Raw genomic sequence first — 19,765 nt, 5'->3', positions numbered from 1 at the left:
TGGCATGACATGGACTGTCCTCAGCACTCTCCTCCTGAGCTGATGAGGGGGAGAGGAAAGGGTTGTCTTTGATTTTAGCATTGTGCTTCAGAGACTCCTTTGAAATTCAATGTTGTGTCAAAGACACCCCTGTGGGCATGATCCTATCAAGGCCAGCCAATTTTTTTGCATCTCTGTGAAATGTTACTCATTACTTTTTCTAACTGAACTGTTACAGGCACAGTACAGTGGTACCTCGGGTTACGAATTCATTCTGGAGGTCCATTCTTAACCTGAAACTGTTCTTAACCTGAGGTACCACATTAGCTAATGGGGCCTCCCACTGCCACTGTACCGCTGCTGCACAATTTCTGTTCTCATCCTGAAGCAAAGTTCTTAACCCGAGGTACAGTTTCTGGGTTAGCAGAGTCTGTAACCTGAAACATCTGTAACCTGAAGCGTCTGTAACCCGAGGTAGCACTGTTGTTCTATAGTACTACTACTTTAGCATGGCCATGCAGAGGAAGGTAATCTTCCATTTTAGATTAGCTGGAGTTTGTCATGATGTTTGAACCCAGGGGAGTTCATGAGCACAAGGCTTGCTGTGGTTCCTTCTCACAAAGCTAAGCCATGATTTAGTGTTGTGTGTAAACACAGCCATTGTGATGGTTATGGGGTCACCCACTTCTTTTCTGGTGATAGTAAACTTGTATGGAAGCAGATAGATGCTGACCTCATGGTTTGACTTTTAGCTGCAGCTCATTGTCCCCACTGTTGGGCAAAGGCCCACTAGTTGAATAATTTATAGAGCTTTGAATCTTTCTGTCTTACCTTATTGGAAAAAGTAAAACATAAAAACAAGACTATTGGAAATGTGCTTAATTCAGAATTTTATATTAGCAGCATAAGGCCCTATAAGGAGTCATGCATCTTTAAAAGTCATAAGGAGACTCCGTCCACCTCTGCAAGTGGATGGTGTAGCCCACCTGCCAGCCACTTGATGGCCCTTAGGCGACCCAACTTCAAAGGACAGAACTGGGAGTGCATTTTGAGTACGCTCCTGATTCTTTCCTTTCTTTCTTTGCAGCCTGCCTTGAACTTAAGCTGGGCTTGAAAAGCAGATTCCTATCAACTACAAACCCTGCTTTTGACAGGGATTGGTTGCACATAGCAGTTCCCAATTGAGGCCTCCTTCAGTGGTGGTTCCCCGTTTGTGGAATGGCCTTCCTCGTGAGGTGCCTCCGTCTCTCATCATTATTGACTTTAATTTGGTGGGTGAGAGATACTTGGCTATGGCTACCTTGAAATTAGTAACTGAAATATGTCATTGCATTTGAATGTTCTGAAAGTTTTTTTTTGATGGTTTTTAATCATTTTTCAGTGTTTCAAATACATTTTTTATTTAAATGATATGGTATCTGGTTTGCGGCAGGTAGGAGGTAGGTGGGAATTAGGACATCTGACAGGTGTAGTATGACCTATGGGCCAGAGGTTACCCACACCCAACCAATTCTAACCTCTTCTAAGACTAGCGTCTCCATCATCAGAGAATGTCTATTTTAAGATTAGTGTTGGCAATCAATTACCTTATTTTGCCAGAGCAGTCCAGCATGCTAGATGATGAATGGTGCTTTACAGGGGCAGCCAGTATGGTGCCATCCAGATGTTTTTGGATTCCCAACTCCCATCGGTCCCAAGCAATATAGCCAATAATCCGGGATAATGGTAATTGGCATCTAGCAATATCTGGAGGGCACCACAAATGCCAGCAACCACGTTGACTATGTATAATGTTTTCTCAAGTATATAGGGGGCATTTTACTAAGTGCTTCTTCTGACCTTGACGTCAGAACAGTGATTGTTCAAAACCACGCCTGTGTCCTTTGTTTATACAAATTCTCCTGTTCAGCTTCTGCATTACTATGAAATAGCTAATGGTTATTGACTTCATTTCGGTGTCATGTATGCTGTACCTACCTTTAGCCGGCCACCCAGTTATTACCTTGACGAATATAACCATACAGATCAAATTGTAATTAGTTGTGGGTTGTTGTTTTTTTGTATGGTCTAAAGGCACATGCTTGCTAAAGCTAAGCAGGCCTGAGTCTGGTCAGTTCCATAGTGGGAGACCTCCAGTTCCATGATAAAAGATGGAATTTAAATATAAACAAACAAGTAAATAAAATACACCATCATTTAAACTGAGAGTTGAAACTGGGAGGATTTAGATATGTAAGCGTTTACTTCATGTCATAGAGCAGGTGAGAGATATTTCAGAAGTCAGCAAGGAGTTGCCACTGGCTTACAATGGCACTCATCACAATAAGTGTTTATCTTTTGATCTGTAGTGTCTGGCCTTGTGGTTACACAATGGCTCAATTTATTTAAAAAGCTAGTGCTATTATGGTCTCTAAAGATATTTCATTTAGAATAAATGAGAAGCCAGCTACATTACAGATCCCTTGAGGTTTGTTTCTGGCAGTACTAGTAAACCACTACACAAAGCTTTGTTGCATTAGCAATCTCTGTTGTGGAAATCTCATAGTTTCTGAAGTTTTAAGTTTATCAGAGCTTCCTCAAAATATGGTATCTCTAATTATAAATAATTATAATGGCTTTTTTTAATCAGCCCAACTGGCAAAGTTTAATCCAAACTTGTTTTTATAAGGTGTCTTCTGATTCTAAAGATATGGAATCAGAACCCACAGTTTTCTTTCTAAGAATAGAGTTGCTTTTATTGGATTTAATTCAATTGATTTTGGGCAGTACACATTATGCTTCTTTCTTCTTTTCAGGAAGTTTTATTCTGGTTAATCTCCAGAATACTGCATGCAGATTACCTTGATCCTAAATATGCTTTAACTTCAGTGTGGTAATAGTAGTTTATTGGTGTTTTACTGATACAGCAGTGATATGGTCCACTCTGGTTTCCTTATTGGCTGTTATGGCACATTTTAAATTGGGTTGCAATTTTTCATCTGACAGCTTTAATTTAAGCCACATCATCATATTAAAATTGTTTGCCAAGTTTGAAACAGAGGGTGGAATTTAACATCACACTGTGGTAAACATCCCATCAGCACAAGCATTGCAGCTTGTCAGGCTGAACAGGCCCCCCCACTCCAATGCACTGTTCTGAGGGTTTTCTCAGTCCCCCACACCAAACCAGTTTCAGGGGGAGAGGAGAGAGGGGAACCTTGTTGTGCTAGCAGAAGCTCTCCCATAGGGCTGACAGGACCCATAGGAAGCAGATCAAAGACTGCATATGAGAATTTGAACATTTGGGACAGGATTCACCTAATGAGCAAAGGAGTCAGGAGAAAAAGTTGCAATCCTGTATTCACCCTTCATGACCTATCTCTGAAATTTCACAAGATGAAGCAAGCTGTTTTCTTGTGCAGTGTGGACTCTTCTCCATTGTATTCCAGGCACTCCCTCCATATTCAAATAGGTGTTGTCAGAATATTCACTCAGTTCTCCATTGCTTTGCTAAACACTTTTTATCTGGTCTGTGCCTGTATAATAAAAGTTGCATTTGATATTTGTATTTGTTAAACACAGTAGAACTAAGGAGACTTCCCCTATAACTCTTGCAGTTCAGAAACTTGTGGGTCTCACTGAAACTGACTGGAATCCCATTTCTGTTTTTATACTGCTGCTTGGGAAGCCTGCGAACAGCAGTAACAGCAGGCAGGGTCATTCTGGCATATGGTTGCTACTGCAGGTAAAGGGAAAGGGACCCCTGACCATTAGGTCCAGTCATGGCCGACTCTGGGGTTGCGGCGCTCATCTCGCTTTATTGGCCGAGGGAGCCGGCGTACAGCTTCCGGGTCATGTGGCCAGCATGACTAAGCCGCTTCTGGCGAACCAGAGCAGCGCACGGAAACGCCGTTTACCTTCCTGCCGGAGCGGTACCTATTTATCTACTTGCACTTTGACATGCTTTCGAACTGTTAGGTTGGCAGGAGCAGAGACCAAGCAACGGGAGCTCACCCCGTCACAGGGAATCAAACCGCCGACCTTCTGATCGGCAAGTCCTAGGCTCTGTGGTTTAACCCACAGCGCCACCTGCGTCCCACTACTGCAGGTAGACGGACACAATTTCCTGAGTCTTTGCTTGGACTGATAAGGCTAAGAGCAGAATCCAAACACTATGGAAGCAGCAAGGTTAAAAGGAGTGGTTCAGCTAGCACTTCATTTAAAGATCTAGTGCGGGCACCCCCAAACTCAGCCCTCCAGATGTTTTTGGGACTACAGCTCCCATCATCCCTAGCTAGCAGGGCCAGTGGTCAGGGATGGTGGGAATTGTAGTCCCAAAACATCTGGAGGGCTGAGTTTGGGGATGCCTGATCTAGTGCTTGTGCCAGTCAGAATGGAAGGGGAAGGGCAGTGATTACACCTATTTTTTCTGCACCATCTCTAGTCTGAGGCAACAGAAAGGCCTATATTGCCAGAAGCTAGATCAGCTTAGAATCCAGCAGTTCCTTGGCTGGCCCAACTCCACCTCCCGTCTCCAAAACACTGAAGGGAATCCTCTGGAACAGTACAGAACATGGCCTAAGACATTAGCAGAATTCAGGAATCCTTCCACACAGAAGCATAAAGTGCAGGATATCTTTGGATCCGCTTGTAACAAGATTTCTGTGGAGAACCAGCTAGGAAATCAGCTGGGCGGATAGTCTTCTTCCACCCATCCCTTACCTAGGGAACATTATATTTTGACTTAACTAGATTTATTATTGCACAAAAGATGTATTAATTTGCAGATTTGAGAGAGCTGTAGAAGTAATGGTTACATGATTGTAAAACTACTGAAATACAATGTATAGGTAATTGCTCCCTTTTTCCACTAGGGGATGCTGCAGACCTTAAATAACATGCCAATGTGCCATTTATAGAAGCCTCTTCACATATGCATAGGAAATTAATGATAGCTGTAGTTGGGACCCCAGAGTGGTACTTGGTCTTCTATACAGGTAGATAAATAAAAATTGGGGCACGGGGGTTAGAATAGTTTGGCTCGTGTGCCCCTATCCTAGTGCCGAGAGAGAAAACACTGGCAAAACCCCAGAGTTGTGATTTTAATGCTGCTATGGGAACGACCTTTTAACAGTGTTCAATAGAAAATACTTTGGGCGTATTTTGAAACAAAGCCCTCTTTTTTATACCAAATAGTTCTGTGCTTGGTTAACTTTTTGCTTTAGGCAGATGTGTCTGTGCTGTAATGCGGCCTTAGCAATTCTAGACTATCAGACAGCATGTTGTAAGCCAGTGATGAGGGGTTATTTGAGACCTCCACCAAAGTGACAAGGGACGCAGGTGGCGCTGTGGGTTAAACCACAGAGCCTAGGGCTTGCCGATCAGAAGGTCGGCGGTTCGAACCCCCGCAATGGGGTGAGCTCCCGTTGCTCGGTCCCTGCTCCTGCCAACCTAGCAGTTCGAAAGCACGTCAAAGTGCAAGTGGATAAATAGGTACCGCACCGGCGAGAAGGTAAACGGCGTTTCCGTGCACTGCTCTGGTTCGCCAGAAGCGGCTTAGTCATGCTGGCCACATGACCCGGAAGCTGTACGCTGGCTCCCTCGGCCAATAAAGCGAGATGAGCGCCGCAACCCCAGAGTCAGCCACGACTGGACCTAATGGTCAGGGGTCCCTTTACCTTTTACCAAAGTGACAGAATATAATTTCAACTACAAATCAAAATGATTGCAGGTGTTTCCTTTGCGCCATTTGCCACGTTGTTTAAAGTTTGGAGTCCCTTTCAGGTTGCATGAAATAACTTGGAGGAATATGTAGCCCCAGGAGATTTTGGGGTTCTAATTACTAAAGGAAGCTGCCTGATAACATGCAGGTTGCTGTGATGTATGTCTATCTTTTTACAGTCTTTGCCCTTGGCGTGGCTAATCTGTGGCCCTCTAGATGGTGTTGGAAGCAGTCCCAGGCAGTGATTAGGGATTATGGGAGTTGTAGTCTAGCAGCACCTGGAAGCCCATCCTTGGTCTGGCACAAGAGATATTTAAGGGAGATGTTCAGAGAGCAGAACTATGGGATACCAGTGGAAGAGATACACAAATTCAGCAGACTTTTGAGGGGAAATCATTGGGCTCCATAGCTATTACCAGAGTTATTCTGAAATGAATCAAGCTTCAACAGGAAGAGGCAGAATCTGTGCACAGTGATGCTAATCCTCTCCATGGCCAGCAGCAGCCTTCTTGTCTCCTTTCTGACATCATAATATACTGCCATATTGCGAAGTTTATCTGGTATTACACTATGATGTTGTAAAGCAGATATTGCCCAGATATTGCGCAGATCCATACTTGCAGTTTAAAATAATGTGGTACAAGGTTTTCAATTATAAACTAAGTGCATCTGTGGAAGCGACTATTTGGATGTTTTGAACCTGCAACCGACTGGGAAAGGAAGGGGCCTCCCTTTCTCCTTATTTAGTGGAGACACAATGAGGCCTCTCCTCTGCCTTATGCAATTTTAATTGCCTTACATTTACCTTCCTCTTGTGAGATCTCGGGTGCATCCCTGGGAAGCGCTGCGAGGCAGGTTCTTGTCTGATTTGTATGCATTTGGAGATTAGCATGCCTTATTGTGTTCTCTGCTTCTCTGAAGTCCCTGTATGGGTCACATATCACCAGCCAAAAGTACTTGGCCTGCTAAACTGTTTTGTAATAAATATTTGCTGATCAGAAGAGAAACAATAATTAGAATTGGGGGAATTTCAGAAACTTCAGAAGACTCCAGAGCACAGGTTCAAATCAAATCAAATCCGTTTATTGTGAGGACCATGCCTGTACACAAACATCAACACAACAATAGTTAAAAAATATTAAAATTCATTACATACTACGCCAACAAAACCTTCATCCCACAAAATAGAAAGAGAGGGAAAACAAGCAACGAGTTAGACAGACGGTGAAGGGGTCTTTACATTGTCATCCATAAATCTTTCCCTGGCTTTCATGGCCTTCATCACAAAAACCGCTACCACATGGGTAATACGTGGGTTTGCATCAACTAACAAAAATTTTACTCTATCTTCAGGATTGGTTATAGAGTTGGGTATAATTTGCAGCAATGCGTCTCTAAAGCCCGAGTAGATGGGGCAATAGAGGAGGTAATGTGTAAGATCCTCTTTAATTTTCATAAGGCAAGGGCATAAACGATGTTCTACTTACAGATAGGTAGCCGTGTTGGTCTGCCATAGTCAAAATAAAAAAATCCTTCCAGTAGCACCTTTAAGACCAACTAAGTTAGTTATTGGTATGAGCTTTCGTGTGCAAGCACACTTCTTCAGATACACTGAAAACAGAAGTTGTTCTACTGGGGTTTTTGTGAATCTACCGGTCAGATATGCAGTTGGCAGTGTTTGAAACCGTGCCATAGTAAAAGCTCTCCGAAGGGTGGGATCAATGATCTCCACCAAGTAGTTGGCACAGATTTTGACTGCTTTTACTCGGGGAAACCAGTAGGAAAACCCAGAGTTTTTTATCTTTGTGGAGTCCAAAAAGGCGTCTTTTTCAAAGATCCATTCCCGAACTTTATCAGGGCTCCACAATTTGAGGGTATTAAACTCAGGTAGATTGTATCTGGATAGGATATCTAGTAGGTTTTTATGCCAAGTAGTATTATTTTGTAATGATGCAAAGGCTTGTTTAGCCAAGAAGGTGTTCGGGGCATCTGTGAGGTTGGTGAAAAAACGCAGGAATCTTAAGTGGGCCCTGGCAGACACAGAAGGTAATCCTACTTCCACTCTTAGGAGAGCTGCCGGAGTACTCTGAGAGAGGCCTAGAATTCTTCTGAGGTAAAAATTTTGGAAGATTTCAAGCCGTTCTAACAGCTTCTGATTCCATCCCCAGAGTTCTACTCCATATAGCATCTGGGGAATCACTTTTCCAACAAAAGCTTTTAGTGCCGGGATCACCAGTTGCCCTCCCCTCGAATAAAAAAAGCTGAGCAGAGCACCGATTGTCCTACGTGTTAGAAGGGCTACAGTCTTGAAGTGGGCAAGCCAGCTAGATGTAGCTTGGAAAGTGATACCAAGATATTTAAAAAAAAGACACTGTTCAATTTTGTGTTCATCTAAAGACCATCTAAATGTGTGGCGAGCTCTAGTAAATACCACAATTTTTGTTTTGTCATAATTTATCTTTAGAGAGTTTTGGGAACAATAAGCTGCGAGCCCCTCCAGCATGCTATGTAGGCCCCTTCGAGTAAGTGCCATGACAGCCATGTCATCAGCATATAGTAATATATTCAGGTGTTTGCCTTCCAGGGCAGGAGCTGATGACTTATACTTTGCCATATGTTGAACAATGTCATTTATATAGAAATTAAAGAGGAACGGCGCTAACAAACAGCCCTGTTTAACCCCTTTCCCCAGTGGCAGTGGGTCAGTATAGTTGCCTGACATCCCAGTTCTGATTTTAACTGTGGTGTCTGAACATAACTCTCTAAGTATTTTGAGGAGTCGTCTATCAATATCTGTTTCATATAGTTTTTGCCATAATTTGTCCCTACAGATTGAATCAAAAGCGGATGTGAGATCTACAAAAGCCACAAAAAGTTTGCAGAGCACAGGTTAATGCAGCATAATGACAGATCTCTGGAAGACCCACCTTCCCCGCATTTCCAGAGCATTTCCAGTGAACTCTGTTAGAAGTGTAACTCTTAGGCACTTGGTGCCTGTGCTACTGTGATGATGGCTTGCAAGTGTTTGTTTTCTGCTTTCTGACCCTGTATTCCTTGTCCGATTCATAAATACTTGCAGATATTGCATATAGCCAGTAGATGATGTTCGACTATGTGATTTGCTTGAGAGGAGAGAGAGGGCATATTTCAATAGGAGAGAGTTGCAGGACAGAGCATCCCTGCTCCTGAATTAGTGGTGGTTGTGGTGAGATGCACGTGTCATTCCAGTCGGCTGGGGATCAAGGGACCCTCACTCCTACCTTTGTTAACGTTAGATAATTTATAGCAATTTTAAAAAGCAGGCAGTCAGTTTCACAAATGTGTTCCCTATGGAATATTTGACTGCTACCAGGTGATTATACAGTGGTACCTTGGGTTAAGTACTTAATTCATTCCGGAGGTCTGTTCTTAACCTGAAACTGTTCTTAATCTGAAGCACCACTTTAGCTAATGGGGCCTCCTGCTGCTGCCGCGCTGCCGGAGCACAATTTCTGTTCTCATCCTGAAGCAAAGTTCTTAACCCGAGGTAATATTTCTGGGTTGGCGGAGTCTGTAACCTGAAGCGTATGTAACCTGAAACGTATGTAACCCGAGGTACCACTGTATTGTCAGTTTGACTGACCAGAATAAGTCCCTGCTACCAGGGCAGAGAAGAAGTGATGTATTTGGGCAAAAGAGAGATTACTGAGTATTGAGGGATAAGAATACATTCTGCTCTTGATGGCAAGGGAAAGGCTGTGCTGAATTTCTTCAAATTATAGGGCAGGAGCAAAGGAGGACATAAACATTTAAACTGAATTCCTTTAATTGCTTTTTACTAGGAGAAGGATGTTTCTTAGTGTATTGACAAGTACATCTCTTAGAGAGACTTTGCTTCCCTGGGAAACCAAGGAAGGTATGATGTCATTGACTTTAAGTGGATGCGAGCCTTTATATAGAAACCAAGTAAACCTTGCATTTGCTCTTTATTAATGATAGGTTTTCCCCTTCTTGCTCAACTGAGATATATAGACATCTGAAACTTAAGACTGTCAACTCACAAAGACAGATGTAGTGGAGACAAATGTTAGTGGGGCCTCCTAGGACAAACAGCTGATGCTGTCCTGACCACTCCTTTATGGCATTCCTCCTACCACTGTAGCAACAGGAAGGAATGATGTAATAAGCAGCCATGTTCATCTCTGTGTGGGAGGAAAGCTCTTAAAATAACAGTAAGTGGGCCCTTTCCTCTAACTTGGTATCAACTTTGATTGTTTCTTCCACTTGACTTGTGAAGGAAGCTGGTTGAGTGCTTAATGTTCCGCCTTACTGAGAAGTAGGCCACAATTTCAAGTCCTGGTCTGTGCTCCTTGACCTGCAGGAAGGCCAGGAGGAGCCCAGGCGTTTAACAGATGTTGAGAACCATGATGGTTAAGTTAAATCAAGACTGCTCTAAGTAACTTTCCCATTTTGCAATTTATATATTTCCCAGGCAAGTATGCATATTAAAAAGTTGCCATAACAAATAGTATATGTTGCTTTACAACTAAGCTTTTACACAGTCTGGTTGTAGACTTACTTGTGCAGAACACTTGTCTGTAAACAGACATGATTATGCTGTACAGAAAGACAAGACAGATTCCTGTCTGGCTCTCTGTTCACATCAAGGATACTAAGCAAGGTCATTTATTTGCAGACTAAAGCTACAATCATGTGGATTCTAGCTTTATTTTACATAGTACCTTTGTTTCTTCCTGCTGGTTCAGTGTTTTGTCTTTTCATTGATTTTTGTTTGTTTGTTTCAGTTGAAATTGATTCCAGTATGTCTGCAAGCAGTGCTTCTAAGTTCCTGTGAACCATCACCACTATTTTGTTTTGGAAAAATCAAATACTGTATTTTTCGCTCTATAAGACACACTTTTTTCCCTTCAAAAATTAAGGGGAAATGTGTGTGCGTCTTATGGAGCGAATGCAGGCTCCTTGGCTTCAGCGATAGCAACGCGAAGCCTCTGAAGCGCAGAGGGAGAGCTGCCCCCGCACTCTGGAGGCTTCGCGTTGTTTTCGCTGAAGCCGCCTGAAGCCCCCGCTGCAGTCCGGGGGCTTCAGGCAGCTATCCGCAAGTCTTCGGAGTGCAGCAGGAGTTCCCGCCGTGCTCCAAAGGTTTGCGGATAGCCGCCTGAAGCCTGGAGAGCGAGAGGGGTCGGTGCACACCGATCCCTCTTGCTCTCCAGGCTTTGCTTCGCTGGAGAGGCGCTGCACAGTTTTCCCTCTCTGCGCAGCGCCCCTTCAGTGAAGCGGGAGGAGAAATGGAAGGGGCTCCGTTTCTCCTGCCGCTTCGCTGAAGGGGCGCTGAGCAGAGAGTGGGAGAATTTTTTTTCCTGTTCTCCCCCTCCTATGGTCCGGTGCGTCCTATGGTCTGGTGTGTCCTATGGAGCGAAAAATACAGTAGTAGTGATGTCTGCATTGACTTGCATGGGGGAAAGAGAGGCTGCAGCCCTGGAAGGTTTTGGGAGGGGAAAACCCACTCCTGCCAAGAGGGTTCTTGCCAGGGGGTTGCATTTATAGAAAGCCCTTGACCTTAGACATCGGTATTAGGGCAGGGCGATGTATCAATATATCGTCCAAAATCAGTTTGAATTCCACATCATGGTAAAGGTTTCATAATATGAACATGGAAATATATTGCAAATTATGGTGTGTGCTTGTGCTATGTAAAAAATTGTGATGTGGGAAACACCATAAAGCCAGTCATCATTTCTCTTGTGATTCCTGCCTCCCCTGTTGCTCTGTGCAATAAAAATAATAGTTGTAACAATATGTTAAAGGTAAGAAAAATATATCTGTTTTAGACCCCTAAATAGTAGCGGTTGCCGGGACGTTACCCCATTCGCCTCTACATAGTTCCATCCATATTTCACACATTGTGATATATTGGCATATCACAATATTTAGCTGATAGAAAACCAGATTACTCAGCCCTAATCAGTTTGTTTTACTGAGTGCTTCCTTTTACATTGTTTGGAGCAGACATGTTTGTAGGGTAGCAATTCACTCTAAACACAACTTCAGCTAATGCTATTCTAGGTTGCATCAACAGAAATATAGTGTCCCAGGGGAAGTAATAGTCCCGCTCTATTCTGCCTTGGTCAGACCACACCTGGAGTAATGTGTCCAGTTCTGGGCCCCACAATTTAAGGATATTGACAGGTTGGAACATGTGCAGAAGAGGACAACCGAGATGATCAAGGGTCTGGAAACCAAGGCTTACGAAGAATGGTTGAGGAAATTGGGTATGTTTACCCTGGAGAAGAGGAGACTGAGAGGGAGATATGATAGCCATCTTCAAATATCTAAAAGGCTGTCACATAGAGGATGGAGCAAGCTTGTTTTCTCCTGCTCTGGGGACTTGAACCCAAACTAATGGCTTCAAATTACAAGAAAGGGGAGTCCGACTAGAACTTTCTGACTGTCAGAGCTCTTTGACAGTGATACCTGCTCCCATGAGAGGTGGAGGATACTCCTTCCTTGGAGATTTTAAGCAGAGGTTGGATGGCCATCTGTTATGTATGATCTAGTTGAGATTCCTGCATTGCAGGAGGTTGGAGTAGATGGCCCTCAGAGTCCCTCTAACTTTACAAATTATTATTTTATTTTATTCTTAAATTGCTTTGTGATTTTTCATAGGAAGCCACCCATGAATGAAATAAATCAATAAATTCTAATGTTGAAGAACTGCCGTGCTTCCTAGTCATGAAAGTGGATTAGAATTCTCACCACCCCTAAGCATACTCTGAAATGGGGGGAAGCATATGAGATTCCAGAGTTGGAAGACTTGCCAGTTCCTAGATTGCCTCCCTTCCCCATATGACTAGCTATGAAAAATATGTTTTTCTGAATCCTTGTGACTTCATTGTGTGCACTGCTGCCCCACCTCTGTTATGAGTCAAAGCAGTTGTGCATGAATGCCATCTTTGTTACCAGAGTAGATTGTCAGAAATGAATAAGGGGGGGGGTGTTTCCAATATTCTTCTGTTTTGCAGTCTGTGAGGTTTTCTGTTACCTTGGACACGTGGCAGCTGCTAGTATCATGCTTGTGAATAGAGTCCCTTGTCCTTGGCTGAGTAGCAACCCTGTAGCTACTACCCAAGCAGAGTGTGTCTCTGTATTTATCGATCTGAGAGACACAGCTAGCTTAACCTCATTGCAACTCCCCACCCCAGAAGTGTTCATTACTGGTTGTGAACATCTGGAGAGTCTAACTAACTAAGCTAAGGCTAAATTCTCAATGCTTTTGCTTATCATTGTCCCTACAGGTGCTTTAAAAAAGAATTATTCACATTTAGAGTTTCTTGGGCACAAAAGAAAAACAAAAAACCCTGAATCCATTCATGCAAATTTCTTTAAGCATATACTTTGTTCAAACAGAAGGGGGGAAAGGTTGAGTTGAACTTGGAAATTAAAAGGTAATTGACTGGTGGGTGTTCTAAGCACAATTCTATCAGTTTTGTGATAGGCCCAGTGATCCTGCCTAGAAATGGAGACTGCCTCTATGTTTTGATATTGGGCTAAAACTGAGCGGCCCACCTGTCTTAAGTGCACAACTTTGCAAGTCTCCCCTCGTCCCCTTTTAAATTCTTGTGAGCACAGGGAGATTTGCAAATGTGTATGTGGAGGTTGCCTTGAAGTGCTTCTCAAAAGTGTTAATCTTAAAAAACAGAATAATTTAAGCCCTCAGTGCTTACGGAGAAGATGAAGTACATTGTACACAACAACAAAGTAAGAGTTATATGCAGAATTTAACCCTGTTCTCCCACCCATCAACACCTGTGACATCTGATGAGTGGGTGGGTGTAGTTTAGGGGAATTGACCTCTAATAATAATAATAGTAATAATAATTTAAATAATTTATTATTTATACCCCGCCCATCTGGCTGAGTTTCCCCAGCCACTCTGGGCGGCTCCCAATCAAGTATTAAAAACAATACAGTGTTTTTAAGGCCAAAGTGAACCCCCGACAGGTCAAGATTGGCCCGCAGGCCAGAGATTCTCCACCTTTAGTTTAGCATGATGTGAATAAGCCTAGGTAAGTCCTGGGTTTGTATGTTTCTCCTCAAGTGTAGCCAGAAGGAAGAGTTTGAAAGCTCCCACTTAACCATAGTTTGTTCTGTTGTCTAAAGCGGGCTTATTTCGAACAAAACATACTTAATGCTAGTGCTAACCACAGTTTATGAGTTCAAGTAATGTAGAAACTGCATCAGAGGAGGACAGGGTTGTGTTGATCCCCAGACTCACTTACGCTTGTGCCACAAAACCATGGTTTTATCTTTCCTTCAGAAAACTTTCTGTCTTCTGAATATTGGTATAAAGAATGGACATCATAGAATCATAGATTTGGAAGGGATCCCAAGGGTCGTCTAGTCCAACCCCCTGCAATAACTTAATTATGCTCAGTTTCACATAAAGGAGCGTGGTTTCCATCTGTGACTCTGGGGAGTTTTCATGTTATGGTAGGGGAGGGTGGAGGAGCTCATGTGCACAGCCACTAACTAACTCTTCATGGTTCACCCTGACAGTGGCAGGTGCTTTTACAACACATACATTTTTTCCTTCAGCTCCAAGTTACAGAAGAGGCTTTCTTCCTGCTGCTGTCAGCTGTTCAGTTCTTACCCCTGCTGTCTGAGTGTCTTCAACAGCTTACCACTGTGATTCTGCACATTGTCCATTTTGCATGGGCAAGAGTCGCTGTCCAGTCTTGTCATCACTTAACATTATTATTATTATTAATACAGAGATGTAATTAAGAAAAAACAAATCTGCTTGGGTGATCTGGGATGGAAGTAGCTGAACCTCAGAAATGCATCCTTTCCAGACCTCTTGGCGAATAAAAGTAACTGACTCTTTTGCTGACACTGATATAATTAATGCACTAGCTTTTTCTTTTGAGCCTGAAGAAGAGCCAGGAAGTAGAGGAGAAAGTGAGTTTGGTGTGCAGGTGGAAAATAATTCCCTTTTGCAATGAATGATTTATTCCTTTGCCTATTCTGCTAGTTGAATGAGACACTTCCATACACCACCAGATTTAAGGGGTACTTAACCACCCACTGTTGACTGCCAATCCCATTATCAATAAAATGAGATTCTTTGCATCCATTGTGAAAGCCAAGTGGATGGGATAGCTGGGGCCAGGAGTCTGTCCTTTGCAAAAGACAAAAAATATCACCTGGTTGCTTGCTTGGACTCATTGCCATCAGTAAATAAACTTTTTTGCAACAGAATTGATCTAGGAATATAACTTGAGACTAAATCTTGGCTCTTCAAGGATAGTTGTCAAGCATGCTGACGTGGTTGTCCACGTGTTGGAAAAAGTGTGTGTTAATACGCATTGCTCAACTATGCTGTGGAAAACATTCCTTCCCATCAAGCAATCTTAACTGTCATCCAAGAATGAATAAGCTTTCATTGTTACAGCCTGTCGGTTCCAGACACGTTTCAATTTGCGGTTTGTTCCCTGCCTTCTAACTGTTGGAAAGCATCACATTTCTTGAAGCTTCCAGTTGCTGAAAAGAGGAATGCTTTGCTCACTTGCGTCGCCTCCCACGCCAACAGTCCTGCTTTCTCCTGTTGGCCCTTATCCCCTTTAGTAGGAGTCACATGTGTAGCATGCCGTGTCCCGGGGAAAAGCATTCTGATTTGTGCTAGGCAGTTGTGTGTTGGCTTTCAGTAAGAAGCAACATGATCCTGGGGACAGTTCTTCTTCACTCAAGCAGTTTTGGCAAAGAGAATGCTGAGCCACTGTGTTCCTTTTCTGAGGAGGCTTCAAAACCAATTTTATCTGATTTGAGAGGTATGTTTGGAAGGCAGTAACTGCATATGACTGTACTTCACCTCCGTAAGAACTGGAGACTTAAGTTGCTCTGGTTCTTGGAATTAACACTGTGTGGGGTTTGATTTTTAGATTCCCGTCTTTGGGGGTGCTAACAGGCTGCTTTTGCTTGATGTTTGTGTTAGGGTGAGAAGTAATCTCCAGCCAATTGGAGACTCATATTGGAGGATGCATAAGGAATGAGGAAACTGGGAAAGCACAGCCTGTTCACAATAAAAAAGGATGTAACTTGGCGATGCAACTGATGACGGAATTGCATTTCCCCCCAGTGTGATATGCTGTTGTAAGCAGACAGCTGGTTTTAATCTCTAATCTTTTGTGGGAGTTGGATTTCTTCATTGCCTTACTGTAGCTGATGAAAGCAATGCGTGCATGCCCTCTTGCTAACATTATCATTAATGCAGGGGAGCGGTTTAGCTCCTCAGTTGTGGATAGCATGAACATTCCTGAAAGTAATACCTAAAAATCAGCTATAAGAATGCTGCTCTTATGAATGCATTCAAATGGTAGTTTTAAGCGCTTCTATTCCCTCAAATTCTTGATCATGACGCTGCATAGGATTAGAAATGGCTTTTTGTGAGCAGTGTTGCTTCACACTCTGAAACAAGCAGCAGCAGCTGGCATGCTGCTGCCCCAGCTTCCTTTTGGGCTTCATACCTTGCTTTCATGTGTTCTTCTATGGCAGAGCTGAACATGACTAGGCTATAAGAGGCTGGTTTGCTAGTTCTTGATATTGGGAGCTCTAAAATGGGGATTGGCTCTGTGCCTCTTTTGCATCAGTGCTGATGCTTCCTTCCTTCATCCATCCATCCATCCATCCATCCATCCATCACATCTCTTCACTGTTTCTTGCTTCTACCACCATCAGAGGAATTGAGGTGTTTGCTGAGCAATCTTTCCATTAGGTTAATCTTCAACAAATGTCTTGTTCAACTCACGAATGAGCTGCCTGACCTTGGTTGAGTGTGTCTGCCTTCATGTTCTGCTCTTACTTGAGGGCGGTGGTTTTCAACCAGTGTGCTGCCGCACCCTGGGGTGCCTTGAATGATGGTCAGGGGTACCACGGGCAACACTGGTCTCTCTCCCTCTTTCCTTCCCTCCCGCCTCTGATGCCCTCTCGCATCTCTCCTCCCAAGGCTTGCACAGCTGTTTGTTGCAGCAGCCCTGGCCACAAGCTGTGCAGGCAAATGGTGCCTCTGGGGCTGGTCAGAGGGTGCTGGTTGCCAGGAGTTGAGGCAGTCTTGGAGTAAGCAAGCAGGTAGGCGAGGGAGCCCAACTGACCAGTCTGTCAGCCCTTGCTGTTGGGAATGGACAGACAAGTCCCAGGCCCCTGTGGGGCAGTTTGAGGAAGCACCTCCCTTTGAGGTGGGCAGCTCAGAGACCAGGGGTGGCGGCAGCAGCTGCCCAGAGGACTCCCAAGGAGAGGGGAGAGGAGGCCGAGGGAACACTCCGCATGGGAGGGTGTTCAGAAAAGGGTGAGAGGCTGCCAGCTCTGCAGGCAAGGGGTGACATAACTGGGCTCCTGAGCCCCATGGGGGTGCCGCAGAAAGAATGTAGTTGGTCAAGGGGGCCGTGGACTCAAAAAGGTTGAAAATCTCTGCTTTAGAGTGTTTTCACTTACATGGCAGTTGAATGTTTTTGCTGTGGTGCCTGATTTAGCCATACAGTTGTACCTTGGTTTTTGAACAGCTTAGTTCTCGAACGTTTTGGCTCCTGAATGCCACAAACCCGGAAGTGAGTGTTCCGGTTTGCGAATTATTTTTGGAAGCCGAACATATGACTGGGCTTCCGCAGCTTCCAATTGGCTGCAGGAGATTCCTACAGCCAATCAGAAGCCACACTTTGGTTTCTGAACATTTTGGAAGTCGAGCGGACTTCTAGAACGGATTCCATTTGACTTCCAAGGTATGATGTACCTGTATATCAAATGGGGCTGCTTGTTTACTTATTTTTATTTTAATTATTTTAGCCCCATCAATTTACATGGGGCTTTAGTATACAGTACAGTATGACAGATCCCTACTTAAAGGATTTGCAATATTTTTATTTTGTTCAAATTGACAAAAGATCAACTGTAGCTATAAAGGGAGGGGGGAAATCTGTGTCTAATCTGGTTCAAAGCTGTACTTCCCTTTGAACTTGAAATTTAATTTGATGGTTTAAGAGGTTCAGGCCTTAAAGGAAAGGGAAAGCTGAAGCTTGCTTTGCCCAGCAAGAAATTTGGGGAGCTTGGCATATCAGTAATGAAACAGTTCTGAGGTTGTGTTTATGGTCTCATCAACCAATGCGTTGGCTTAGATTATTGCCTTTTAAAGTATACAATCACGGAGAGTATTTCTCGAAATATAAATAGCCCCCCCCCCTTTCTTCTTGACCTGTTTGAATTAAATCCCTCTCCATATGCTGTAAATGCTTGCTGCTGGCATCCATTTGTCTCCAAAGACAATGGAGTGCACCTCTGGGGGCAAAGCCAATCTGCGGGAGAATCACAGCACTTGCTGGGGCTACAGAGACTGGTAACTCATAACTGTTGCATACTGTGTTGTTTTTGCTGCATTAGCAGCAGTAAAGTGACCTCTCCGGGGTGCATGCCTGAGCAGTATCTATGGAGGTCCTGGGCTGCCTCACTGATGTGGTCAAAATAAAAGCAGAGCAATACATTTGGCACCAGCTTGGCTGCATGCTGTAAATGACACTTTTGTTACCGCCTTACCTGGACTTGTGGTCATGTGACCTCAGGAGACGTAATAGGTAAGATTGTGGCTACTTTGCCAATTGCCTGAAGCTCTGCTCAGTTAGCTCTTTGGTGCCTGCTTTGTTATTTGGCAAAGGCAACTTATCCAGCTGGCAAAGAAAGCAAGTGCCCCAGGCAGGGGATTTTAAGTGCTCTTAAGGGTAGCAGAACAGGAGAAATGTGATCCACGGGCCCCAGCTCTTATCCATTTCCCTGGGGCTTGTGCACGATAATTTCCTACCAAGTCATGCTTCATATTAGTGAGCAGAGGAGGTGTCCTTTACATTCTTTTGCTTCAAGCACCAAAATCTCTTGCATTACTATTGTTGCTGAGTTACACTTAAAAATATTTGTTTCCATTTGCTGCTCAGGACCAAATTCAGTGTGTCGTTGGATTTTAAATATGAATACTAAACAGACATATTCTTTCTTTTTCCTCAGAGGCTCTGCACCGCCCCTATGGTTGTGACACAGAACCCCAGGCACTGAATGAAGCCATCAGGTGGAGCTCCAAGGAGAACCTCTTAGGAACCACTGAGAGCGACCCCAATCTTTTTGTTGCACTTTATGATTTTGTAGCAAGTGGTGACAACACACTGAGCATCACCAAAGGTAAGCCAAACCATCTTCTGGGGAGGGGATGCATTGCAAAGATGTATGATCTTGTTCTGACTCTGGGGCAGCAGTACAGTGGTGCTCCTATGGAGACTGAGATGTTGCTGTTGCTGTCCAGTAAGAGAGAAGAGTCTGTAGCACTAGGAACAATATACAAGGTGACTTCACTACACTTCTTCTGGCACACTTACAAACCACACGCAAACATGCTCCTCTCACACCTCTCCCTCTCTGTCCAAGTTCATTTCTCCCTGTCTCTCGCAGATCACACATACAGAAACAAGCCTCCCCACCCCCACCCCACAGACCACACATGCATCTGTCTCTCCCTCTCTGCCCAGTGCATTCCTTTCAATTACACACACACAAAGCATACTTGAACAACCCCACACACATTCAGAGAAGCCCCTCCATGGGCAAAGTAGGTGCCTGCTTCCAGTTCCGTGTGGCCAGCAGAAATCAGAGGCGAGTGGGGAAGCTGCCCTGCCTCTCCCATCCACCCTAAACATCCTTGCAAACTAACCAGAGTACAAAAGCACCAGCTCTCCCAGCTCAAGCAACTGCTCTGCACTGCTGTCTCATTTCCAGAGGGAGGGGAGCAAGGAAGCATAACTGGAAAGCAGTGGTGCCAAACGGAACTAAGGGAGTGACACTGCCACCTGGTTTTCCCAGTCAAGGCTCCTGTGCCTTCGATAGCTGCATGCAGAAATTAAGAATCCCATATCAGGAAAATAGCTAGGGAGAAAAGCTGACACTCCCTATTTTTGTTTTTGTTTGTATTTGTAATTTTTAACTTCCATACTTTGTAATGTTTTGTTTGATGCTTAGAAGTGTGGTTTTTTGGGGGGGTGGGATATAAAGAGGTAGGGTTTT

General features: G+C 43.9%; 1 protein-coding gene across 6 annotated transcripts in view; it reads left to right on the top strand.

Annotated features, from left to right (window-relative positions):
- Nucleotides 1-19,765, top strand: part of ABL2 (ABL proto-oncogene 2, non-receptor tyrosine kinase) — a gene marked incomplete at its 5' end in the record, with an annotated part of 56,903 nt that overhangs the window by 10,868 nt on the left and 26,270 nt on the right. For 5 of the 6 annotated variants that reach the window (XR_013988113.1, XM_081012057.1, XM_081012056.1 and 2 more), the window contains one exon: nt 18,719-18,889. Coding sequence is in view for 5 of the 6 variants with exons in the window: in XM_081012057.1 (XP_080868183.1) it covers nt 18,719-18,889 (171 nt within the window). Of the gene's footprint in view, nt 1-15,298; nt 15,505-18,718; nt 18,890-19,765 lie in introns of those variants that run through there. The other variant, XM_081012058.1, reaches the window with a different exon arrangement.

Source organism: Podarcis pityusensis (genome assembly GCF_964106645.2).
Source record: "Podarcis pityusensis genome assembly, chromosome: 6".
Taxonomy (NCBI): Eukaryota; Metazoa; Chordata; class Lepidosauria; order Squamata; family Lacertidae; genus Podarcis; species Podarcis pityusensis.
Note: the sequence above shows the minus strand (reverse complement) of the source record. Positions and strands in the feature narration are given on the sequence as shown.